The sequence below is a fragment of the Gymnoscopelus braueri genome, assembly GCF_963280865.1.
Source record: "Gymnoscopelus braueri genome assembly, chromosome: 13".
NCBI lineage: Eukaryota > Metazoa > Chordata > Actinopteri > Myctophiformes > Myctophidae > Gymnoscopelus > Gymnoscopelus braueri.
In genome coordinates, this window is record NC_137615.1 from 11,249,425 (window position 1) to 11,261,639 (window position 12,215).

Here is a 12,215-nt window from a genome sequence, read left to right on the forward strand (position 1 = left end):
ATTTTAAAGTAAAAGTGTTTAATTTTGTATTCTTATATGAGATTACTAGTGTGTACTGAACGCATGTGTAGCGTGCAGTGCTAGACTTTGACAGGTGGTATTAGAGTGTGAACACATAGCAGCTATGGCAGAGTTTGTCCCTATGCCACTGTTCTCTCAGGTTACTTCTAATTGGCATATTTGGTCGAAGATATCAAACTTTTTTCTTCTTTTAATGGCTTCTATTTAAGCATACTAACGTTAGGCAGGTTGAACTGTCCACAGCCCACCAATGGGACACAGAGAGTAGATGGAAATTGTGCCATCTTATAATGACCATTAGTAATGACCAATTATATGAAGATACGGTTGAAAATGGGCAAAGTGCTCCTAAGAAAAACATACTGGTTGAGCAACGGCTTATTTACAAGGGGTGTATGTGATATCTTTGGTAAGTGTTAAATAGCTCTATATTGTGAGTAATCATTGCTGTAGAGTGATTGTTCAGTAACAGGCAGGCTTTTCCACATTTCTCCAGCTCTTTAGTAAACAGAAAATAAATGTTCAGGTCAGAGTTACCAACTTCATCCAATCAAGAGAGAGAACTCATATATGACCATCACACAAAACAAAGGTTCCTGGGGCCTATTACACGAAAGGAGAATTAAATAAGCCTGGATTTAAGTCAAATCCAGGTTTGACAAAGTCTGGTCCGTACAGCCTGGCTTATTCCGTTCCATGAACGCCAAGCCAGGCTGAAAAGGAGCGACTTTGTCGAGCTAGACCTTGTCAAGCCAGGCTGTGTCGAGCCAGAATGGTAAAGCCAGGCTTCACGTATTCCTATAAAAGACCATGAAAGTCGATAGCAGAATCCTTGAACTTGACCAATCATGGAGCCTAAAACCAGAGCGGCGTTCTTCTCTGTGGCTGAACAGCAGCACTGCAGCAGCTCATGGAACAGTGGCGTTCCCAGGAATTACATTTAGGGCAGGCGAGATTCAGGGGGGGGGGTACTCGGGGAAAAATCTTGGGGGAAACAAGTTAACAACAACACTGCACACACTGACTGCAAAACTGCAAAACGTTAATAAAAACAATATGCAAGTATTATCAATCAATCAATTCTTCAGCGGTGGTCTCTTCATGTTGTAGTAATGAATGGCTCAAGCTGCTCTCAGAGCCCCTTTTATGCCAGGTGAGTACAAGTGATAGTTCCTGCCTCTACGGTGGATAATAATGATAATAATAAACTTTATTTATATAGCACCTTTCATGACATAAATGCAGCTCAAAGTGCTTTACAGGGTGAAATACATAAAATAAAATAAAGCGAAAGTGCTTTACAGGGTACGCCACTGATAGCGTCACAATCATTTTTAACCACTTAGCTTGGGCTATTCAAAAATAGCAGATCTACAAGCTCATAGCGCGGCACCGAGTGCCGCGCTATGAGCTTGTAGATCTGCTATTTTTGAAAAATCTTGAAAATGTGTGCATATCTTTGAAATATATATACATTTTTAAAACGAACATTTTTAACTCAAATCTTTGCTTCTGGGGGTCCCTGGCACAAAACATTTTCAGATGGAGTCTGCGGCCAAATGCATATAAATGTAGGGGTCCTTGGCATGAAAAAGGTTGAAAACCAGTGTTCTAAATGGCAGTGGTTCACAAACTTTTTAGCTCAAGAGTCTTGAGGCTTGGGTCCCAGCATCAAATTTCTCTTTTGGGTCTTGAGTCCAAGACTCAAGACTCAAAAGAGTCTTGTAAAATGTATAATAAGTAAGAAAGGAAACACGGCCGCAATAAATGGATCCAGGGAGAAAGCGTGGCAAAGTATTGCCGACAAATTAAATGCACAAGTCGTCCAAAAATATATTAATATACAAGTCCATAAATATATAATTCAGTTCGGCTTAAACATGAGGAGTGTATAGTGAATATTGGAATCATCGCCTACTAATCTACAATGCGATAGCCTATTATGCGCCATGCATCCAACCAATATGTCTGAGTCTGTGCTCAGGAATGTGTCAAAAACAATAAAATCACCATGAATTCAAGGCTTCATGGAGTGTGTGATTGATAGAGAATAAGTATTTTTTGGGTGAACTATTCTTATAAGTGTCCTGTTCAGGGACACTTTGACACATTGCTGAGGCCTGGGTTTGAACTTGGAATTAACAGCTTGCCAGGCAGGCTCTCTAACCATTCAGCTATGACCACATCATCAGCAGCAGAGATTCTAAGGATCTTCTACTCTGTAACAGTAAAGCGGTTTCAGGGGAAACCAGCAAAATGAGGAATAATATAATAAAAGACTGTCTTGCTAATAAAGCGTCATGTCTCGTTTTTTACAATGTATTTGATATTACCTTTATATTATTTAATAAATTATGCATTTCATCCTCTATATATTGTCCTCCAGCAACCTTTATGATAAAGGTTAGTAGTAAAAAGATAGTAGACCCGTGGGAGCCAGATTGCTCAGATGCCAAGGTTCCTGTGCTGGGATTCGATCCCATGATCCCAGGTTAGTATATATATTTTGTTTAAGACTTAGTAGTAGGCTGCCTTGCCCCACTGGAATACAGTGACAGGTATGGAATACAGTGACTGCAGGTATGGGTAAGCCCCTTGAGATCATGCAGCATCTGGTTTTCAAGGGATTCCAAAAATAATGAACCCTCATAATGAACCCTGATCATGAGTGGATGTATTTGCAGATTCAATCATTCTGTCAAGAGGTGAGAGGTGTTAATTTCAAACATCTATATGATCAGAAATGCCTGGTGGTGCAAGAGAAAAGCTGAGGTTCCTCAACTAGAAGATTATGGGTTTGAATCTTGGTCCCGGTGAATATTTATTTTTGGTCAAAGTAAAAAGTTCAATATTATATTGCAAGAGTGTTTGAAAATAGCAGATCTACAAGCGTGTTGTGCGCTTGTAGATAAGAGGCGATGCATATGCAGGTAGGTTGCTTATAATTGTGGTCTTGTTTTCCTAGACCTGGTTGCTCATTTCTGTCGCAAAATATGGCAACACTGACGTCCGAGTCAGACGACGTCGATAAGGCAGACGTTCCACTGTAACCATCAAAAAGACATCCATACAACAACGCCAACACGCTGTTCATACGACGTCTATACGACGTCCAGGTCAGACCTCAGTAACCACCAAAAAAAACAAAAACCAACCAGACATCTTACACAACGCCGATACGCCGTGCCTACGACGTCTACACGACGTCCAGGTCAGACCTCAGTAAGGCCTCGATACACGTAGCACTTTTTCCAGCAACATCCACAGACAACATCAACATCAACGAGCAACATGATGAGACACAGGGCAACAGTTTTTTTGGGCAACAGGCAACTGTTGCCCAAAAAGCTGATCAGCTCCAATTTGATCACCTACAATTTCAGCTGTTCTGGTAAAAAAAAAACATTTCCAGAATGCAAACACTTCCTTCTGCTTTTCTTTTACTAAAGTAAGTATACATATCACTTTTTATCAAATACACTACGCAAATGTAAATTAAAATGTATTAACAGAAATAAAGTAATTACTTGGTAAAGAGGCAGAAATGTGAAACTAGCTACTTGTCATTAGCCAAGCATTCCTATGTTGTGTACTTTAATAACATGCCACATTTTTACATATTGTTATTACTTAATCTATTATGACACACAATAACTAAATACATTATCTGCTGTTAGGTGGAAACCTATACACACACACACAGGTTAACCTGGTTGGTAAAAATATATTTACACACACACACACACACACACACACACACACACACACACACACACACACACACACACACACACACACACACACACACACACACACACACACACACACACACACACACAATCCTGGTTGGTAAAAATATATTTTTGAGTGGTGCCAACCACTCCTACATTTGACCGTGTCTGTCCGTCTGTGTGTCCGTATGAGCACGGCCTCTCTGTATGTTTGAGCATAGCCTCAACAGCTGCGGCTGATTGCAACACAAAGATGCAACCATACAGTACAGTACAGACCGTACAGTCCGTACAGTACAGTACAGTACAGGTACAGTACGGTACGGTACAGGTACAGTACAGTACAGACGTACAGTACAGGTACAGTACAGGTACAGTACAGGTACAGTACAGTACGTACATTACAGTACGTACAGTACAGGTACAGTACAGTACAGACCGCACAGTACAGTACAGTACAGTACAGACCGTACAGTACAGTACAGACCGTACAGTACAGTACAGACCGTACAGTACAGTACAGTACAGACCGTACAGTACAGTACAGTACAGTACAGTACAGTACAGTACAGACCGTACAGTACAGTACAGTACAGTACAGTACACACACACACTTTTGAGTAAAAATACTTAAAATTAGTAAAAATACTTAAATATTAGTAAAGATACTTTAAAGTTCCTAAACTGAGTAAAAATACTTTAAATTAGTAAAAATACTTAAAATGCGTAAAAATACTTAAAAGATGTTAAAATGAGTAAAAACACGTACAAATCTGTACAAACATTTTAAAGTACTTAAAATGAGTAAAAATACATTGAAGTCATCAAAGTCTGTAAAAAGTAACTAATGAAATGAACTCATGAAAGGCACCACTCTCTTCACACTGGGTGTGATTTTTTCATCAGCAATAAAGAAAAGCGGCTTTGGACCAGGAGATGGTTGCTACGGCGACAGAGGGGTAGCTACAACCAACTTTTAAGAGAGCTGGCTGAAGAGGACCCCCCTGGATACAGAAATTGGCTAAGAATGGATGAAGCTACATTCAATGATCTACTGAAGATGGTGGAGCCAACCATCCGCAGGCAGGACACAGTAATGAGGCAGGCAATTCCCCCAGGAGAAAGACTAGCCATCACACTGCGCTATCTCGCTACAGGACACAGCTTTGCAGAATTGGAATACTCGTTTCGTGTGAGCCGCCACAGTATTTCAAAGATTGTAGTGGAAACGTGCAAAGCCCTGTATGAAGAGCTTAGCAAGACAAACATAAAGGTGCCTTCTACAGTTGAGGAATGGAAACAAATAGCCATTCAGTTTCAAGACAAGTGGAACACTGTATTGGAGCCCTGGATGGGAAACACATCACCATACAGCCACCAAAAGAGGCAGGATCTCACTTTTTTAATTATAAACATGCCAACTCGATTGTCCTGATGGCATTAGTTGATGCAGACCTCAAGTTTTTATACATTGATGTTGGAACCAATGGGAAGGTCAGTGATGGAGGTGTGTGGAACAAATGTGGTCTCAAGGCTGCTCTGGAGAACAACACCCTGAACCTCCCAGCACCTGAGCCCTTGCCTGGAAAGGAAGTCCCTTTGCCATACGTGGTAGTGGCAGACGAGGCCTTTGGAATGAAGCCCTGGCTAATGAAGCCATATAGCAGAAAGGACATAACCGAGGAAAGGGAGATCCATAATTACAGGCTGTCCAGGGCAAGGCGTACTGTGGAAAATGCTTTTGGAATCTTGGCTAACAAATTCACAGTGTTCGGACAGCCAATGCTGGTTGAGCCAGCCAAGGCCGTCAGCATCACAAAGGCAGCATGTGCTCTCCACAACTACCTCCGCACTCAAACCCTCACTCGGCAAGTGTACACCCCCACCTCTTTGATGGACCAGGAAGACGTACTGACAGGGCAAATCAGACGAGGAACCTGGCGTGAAGAACAGCCTTTAAGGGGTTTGCAGCCTCTTGTGGCATCTGCTGACAGGAACCCATCCCTGGAAGCCAAGGCAGTCAGAGAGGAGTACTGCGCCTACTTCAATTCAAGTGGAGCAGTCAGTTGGCAGAGGAGGGCCATCGGATTGGAGTAGCCTGTATAGATTATTTTAAGTTGTTTTGCATTACTATTAATAATTATTAACTCATATTATTTTTTATTATTACATTTTAATTGTATTATTTAATTGTATTATTTAATTGTATTATTTATTGTATTATTTAATTGTATTATTTAATTTTAATTGTATTATTTAATTGTATTATTTAATTATAATTTTATTATTTAATTGTATTATTTAATTGTAATTTTATTATTTAATTGTATTGTTTAATTTAATTTTGTATTAACTAATAATTAACTTTTTTTTTTTACTATGTATTTTGGGCGACATATTTTCAATTGTGTCTCTCACTGTACCCCCGATGTCATTGCAAATCAAGGACATCTAGCAAAGCAAGTTCACACACTGTGTGTGCGCACACACACAGACAGACAGACAGGCAGACAGACAGATGTCTGTCGTATGGGGAACAAACAAAGTTTATACTGTACCCAGTATTCAAGAAATGTCCTTTCTGTATGAGATAATCAGAGGCCTGTGACACTTTTGGCCAATTTTCAGAATGTCGGATTACACAGATAAAGGCTATGAATTGGATGAAATGACAGATGGACCTGTTGGTATCTTCACATTTATAATAACATTTACAAAATATATTAATTTGTTAAGTTTGGTTTTCAAGAAGCTGTTTTTGTAATATTGTTATATTAGGTTATTATTCCTTAAAAGGCTAGTTTAGGAAGGGCGAGAGATCGTCTCGAGTCCACGATATCGATAGTATTGGGATAGCCCTAGTTAGATCTGAGGATAGATCTTACATATCCTTTATATAGCCGTGAATGCAAATCCAACCGTTATATACCAATCACGGTTATATCCGTGATTTTTTGGGGGGGAAAACGTCCAGAACCCAAGATAACGGGATCCGAAGATTTACTTAACCATTCACTTCTTTAACTTATTACTTTTTCACAATTTTTGGACAAAGTGAGGTTTCCACCCGACAGCAAAAAAAAGTTTTCTTTTAGCTGTCTTGGTGACGTAACTCGAGACCCCTCACCTGCAAACCTCAGTGCTCTTCCCTGCGCGAGCCGCGCTGGCACTTGCACACCAAATGACAGATGGACTTTGGATTGTACACATTTATAATAACATTTACAAAATACATTAATTTGTTTGTTTGGTTTCCAAGATTATGTTTTTGTAATGAAGATAGTTATATTATTAGGTTCACTTCTTGGTTAACTTATTACTTTAAAATCCTGTATCTCGGCTCCTGTGTACTTTTTTTTTTTTACTATGTATTTTTGGCGACACATGATATTTTCAACTGGGTATAACAAGAGAACAGGAGGTCAAGATGAATTTTTTTTCCCTCACAGAAGCAGTGATTTCCTCAGTGATTAGCAACCATCAGGGGATCGATCATGCTGGAGATAAATATTCTGTGACTACTTAAAAAGGTTTGAAAATTTGAAAAAACCCTGGCAGCAGCTAAAAAAGCGGATGCATAGTACCTGGCAGTAAATGTGTTGATGTGAAGCATATCCATATAGTATACAGTATAGCATATCTGTTAACTTAAAATTAATGCATTATCTTTGTGTACAATGTATAGCTGTCAGTCAGGTGTAACATGAAATAAAGAGTTTATTACTGTAGTTTATTATATTTATTTTACGTACAAAATAGCTTTGCACTATACAACTGTGTTTTCTACAGCACACATTTCTATGTTTCCCAAAACAGTGGGTCGCAGACCTATTTTTATAGGTCATGAGTAAACAGCTTTTCTTTCGTTTTGAAATTATTTAAAAAAGTAAACAAAAATGTTACAATGTTCAACATTTGTCAAGAGAAATGCATTAATTTTCAAAAACATCTAAGAAATTATATAAATAAAAACTTAGTAGTGACACTAGTTCACTAGGTCCCGGGGAGATGTGTATTTTGGGTCTCGGGCTAAGAAGTTTGGGAACCTGTGTTCTACAGAACGACTCTTGTTGAAATTGATGTGCACAAAACTCTGAAGTACATTACATAAAATACATTACACATTCAATGCTGATATTGTCCATTGTGCATGAACAGTATGTGCGTCCACTCATCTTCACATACACCCTTTCTACAGTAAACAGCACAATAAAAACATTCCTAGAACTTCAACAACAGGTACATTATGAAATTATTGTACACAATCTAAACAAACTAATAAATGAGGATTACAAAAGGTGCCTGGCTATTAAACATTCCTCAGTTCAATGTATCATTAATACATCTGCATCCATTGGATGGTCACTTAAAATAACACAGGGATAACGTTGCAAGCTTGTGGATCAGCTATTTTTGGCAAATGTTCGCCCAAGAATAGGGACTAGGGTTCATGTCATTGTGGTTAAAATGACTCTTTACTCCTCTGCAAGTGTATGGAGTGTCTCAATCATTTTCCTTTTAATTATTTTAACTTTGTCATCAGGCATGTCATTGAAGTATTCTTCAATATACTTAAAAAAACCTGCGTGATTGGAGACTGCTGGCTTTTTAAGAAAGTCCAAAGCAAAGTCCATTGCCTCCAAAGCACGGTCTGTAGCAGGTCTTTTGCGTTTCTGACTTGGGTGAGTCACATTGTTGGAAGTGGAGGGCATAGGGTCAGGAGACGGGGACAGGGGATTGGGAGGGGAGGGGGCAGGGGGAGCTGGAGAGTGTGGGGCTTGGGTTTCCAAATTAGGGGTTTCATTTGAGGCTGGAGATGGGAGAATAGGGAGATTATCCGAACTTGCATCGGGCTCCCCTAAACCACTCAAGAACTGTAAATGTCTGTAAAACTTCCATTTGGAGACGTACACATCATCTGCTCCAGCGCCTGACTTCTTGCTGCTGGTGACAGCCTTGTGTTCACGCTGAAACACTGTTCGCAGGTTCTTAAATTTGTTTGTTATGTCTGCAACTGCAAGCAAGCAAACAAACAATGTACAGTATGAGTAGATATGTAAATGTTGTTTATATGGTCCTATTATACTTGAAATACTAAGCACATCAGTTAAACATGGTATTATCATTCATATCCAGTATACATGTTTATACATAAACCTATCCTTGATCTTGTTGCATTCCTAAAACATCACTCAGCTCTATCGCTAAATTGGTTCTGTGAAATCTTGGATAATCACACCATTACTATAGTAGAGGCCAGCCCCCTTATTTTTAAGGAAAGAAAAGTGGTCCAAAATGTGCACGTGGACCTAGGGCCTTTTTCTGACCTGTGAAAGGCACCGGCTGCTGTTCAGACAGCCTTCTTCTGATGGTTTCCAGGGCCCTGGATCTCAGGTCACGCCTTTGGTAAACCTTTGCCTTGTGGTTCCACAACACACTGTTTTCTGTCCAACACAACATGACAAGTGCAAGGTGTGATCATTAAGGAAGATAATAATATTAACACTTTAATATATATCATCGACAGATACAGTGACACACACGTGCATTGATTGTCAAAACATTTCAAGTCAAGGACCCATTTCAAAGACAAGATTGTGTGCACCTCCCACGCATGTATTTAGGCCAGGTGCTGGACATCAAGGGAAGAATCAAGGAAAAGATGAAGGAAGTCCGCACACTGTTCTCAAGCTCCAAGAAACTCACTTTTTATTTTTGCAACGTTTCGACCCTCTAGGTCTTCATCAGGCAAATATATTTGCCTGATGAAGACCTAGAAGGTCAAGAACAGTGTGCGGACTTCCTTCATCTTTTCCTTAAGTCAAGGACCCACAAATATATGTAACAAGCCATGGACCATCACTTGATAAGATATTTGTAATAGGGGGGGGGGGGGGATTAGATATGATTTAGTTGTCTACTGTAGAAACCTAATCAGGATAGCCAAATTTGTTATGCCAACTTCTAGAATATAACACATATTACACACACACAGCACTTGAGAACCAATGCACTAGTGTACACTGTACAGCAGTGGAGTAAAGTAAGAAGTTCGTTTTACTTTATTGGAGTGTTTTCAATTTTCAGCACTTTTACTTCTACTCCACTACTCAGTGGCAAATAGTGTACTTTTACTCCACTACAAGTATTTAAATGCACTAGTGCATTTAGTTACCAGTTAGCCTACTTTACAGATATAAATTATTATATTACAAAACATACCTTAACCACAACATTAACCACTTCAGCCCGATTTTATACATAAGCTATTTGAAAATAGCCGATCTACAAGCTCACAACGTTGTGACCCTTGTGAGCTTGTAGATCTGCTATTTTTGATATTTAAAGTATATTATGATGCCAATAATGTTGTACTTTTGCTCAAGTAACATTTTGAACACAGGCCTTTTTACTTGTAACAGAGTATTTTCATATTGTGGTATTGATACTTTTACTTATGTAAAATATGTGATACTTCTTCCTCCACTGTTGCACAGGCATAAATAACATGTCACTCATCTCCCTCAAATTATGACATTGAAGCCTTTATCAGATTTAAAACTTTAACGTATCTGTTAATGAAGCTTTCCAGCAAGATAGACCATCTCAAAGCAGTTTATATGGACCGCTCCATGGCTCGAATACAAAACACACTGTTGTTGTTTTTTTTAACCAGTGTAACTAGACAACGTGGGCTGTTTTAAAGAAATGTAATGACATAACAAATACAAATACCTAAATATAACAACAGTTTCAGTGATGGTTCAAGGGTGAAATATAATGAACGGGACGTCTCAGTAGTACTGTCAAAACCTACCATTCCAGCTCAACTATCTACTGCCGTTTACCGCAGCCACAAGTGGTGCGTCCGTCGGCCGATATGAACTATACAAATATATACGCTCAATGACATATTTGACGGCAAATAAACACATACAATTGGTTTTTAGTGTATATTTAATCATTTTCACCCAGCAGTTGTTCTCAAAATGTTCACTTACCAGAGTAAAAAGTTATTAGGTCGCGTTCTTTCTCTTCAGTCCACTGCGCTAGAATGGCCGCCATTGTTTCAGAAAAAAATCTCTGGAGAGAAGAAACCACGTGCCGCCAAATCAGGCCTGTGATTGGAGGATTTCAGTTATGTTGCCCAGTAGAGGTCGCTGATGATCTGATTTTCCAAATATTTAGAGGTTGATCTCTCTCAATGGAAAAATGAAAAGTCAACGTTGATCATTGTTGTTGCTGGTTGATATTGATAACAAAATTGCTACGTGTATCAGGGCCTTAAGTCTCATGTTGTTGCCACGACACCTGCTGGCTGAAAAAAATCTATGCATTGTTTTACTTTATGTCAAGGATTTGTGTTTTTAGAATGTTTCAAAACTATTTAAATACGACACTGTTTGAGAAACTAGTTGAAAACTCTATAGCCACCAAATGTTTCCAAAGTGACAATAACAGCCACTGTACTTGATTACAAAAAACTAGTATAGTTCTGGTTGATTAAAACTGCTATAGTTTTGGTCATAAAACTAAGAAATTAGTTAGTGGATGTATTTGGAGATTCAGTCAACCTGTCAAGGTGACACAGCTGTTAACTTCAAACATCTAAATTACTAGAAATGTCTGGTGGTGCAAGAGAAAAGCTGAGGTTCCACAACTAGAAGATTGTAAGGTTGAATCTTTGTCCTGGTGAATATTTATTTTTGGTCTTTGGTCATATGTTTAATCGTGTGTACAGATTACAGTTAATATAGGAATATAAGACTTTATTTATATGATAGAAATGGAGCGGAGTTGTAAACACCAGCATACCGTTGCTCTGCTCATTGAATCCATCAGCGGAAGAAAGAGCAACGTCATGTGCGTACATTTTACCACAGTGAAATTCAGTTCCACCAGAGGAGGGCGGTGTTGTTCAGACAACACATTATTGAGAAAATAGCATGTACTACAATATCTAGGGTACATTCTGTTGTCAATTAGCTACATTTTGACGAACTTCATCAAATAAAATAAATGTAAAATAACTCCCGTTACAAAAGCATGAGAAAAGATTAACATACACCTATTTACTGTACCGTACACCTGTAAGATAAAACATAACCATGTATACTTAACTTGGTTTCTTGTAAAGATTATGATTATTCATTTCACGTATGCTTATTTGTCTAATTGTCTGTTTTCACCTTTTCTTCAGTAAAATCCTGCCAACTACATCACATGGCCTGTTCCTTGGAGGAGTTGATGCAAAAAGTAATTCAGCTTATTTTAGTTCAGTTCCTACAACAGGGCTAACTTCACAGCTACATTTCCATGGTAACTAAGGTAGGATTGCGTACATTTTCTTTCGTGAAATCGAGTCATGGATAAACTTATCCAGGGTGCTCTGGCTAAACTAATCTGGCAAGATGATTCAGCTTACAAGAAACCGATTCATTGCTAATCCTGGCTAAATTAAGG

At 38.8% G+C, this 12,215-nt stretch overlaps 1 protein-coding gene across 1 annotated transcript; it reads right to left on the reverse strand.

The window, feature by feature from the left end:
- Positions 1-8,227: 8,227 nt before the first annotated feature.
- Positions 8,228-10,869, reverse strand: LOC308099402 (uncharacterized protein; the record flags this gene model as incomplete). The annotated part of the gene is made up of 3 exons (XM_080448142.1): positions 10,754-10,869; positions 9,080-9,196; positions 8,228-8,766 (listed from the first exon to the last, which is right to left on the reverse strand). The coding sequence occupies exons 1-3, from the start codon at positions 10,815-10,817 to the stop codon at positions 8,228-8,230; spliced, it is 720 nt and encodes a 239-aa protein (XP_080304268.1). The 5' UTR covers positions 10,818-10,869.
- Between the last annotated feature and the right edge of the window lie 1,346 nt (positions 10,870-12,215).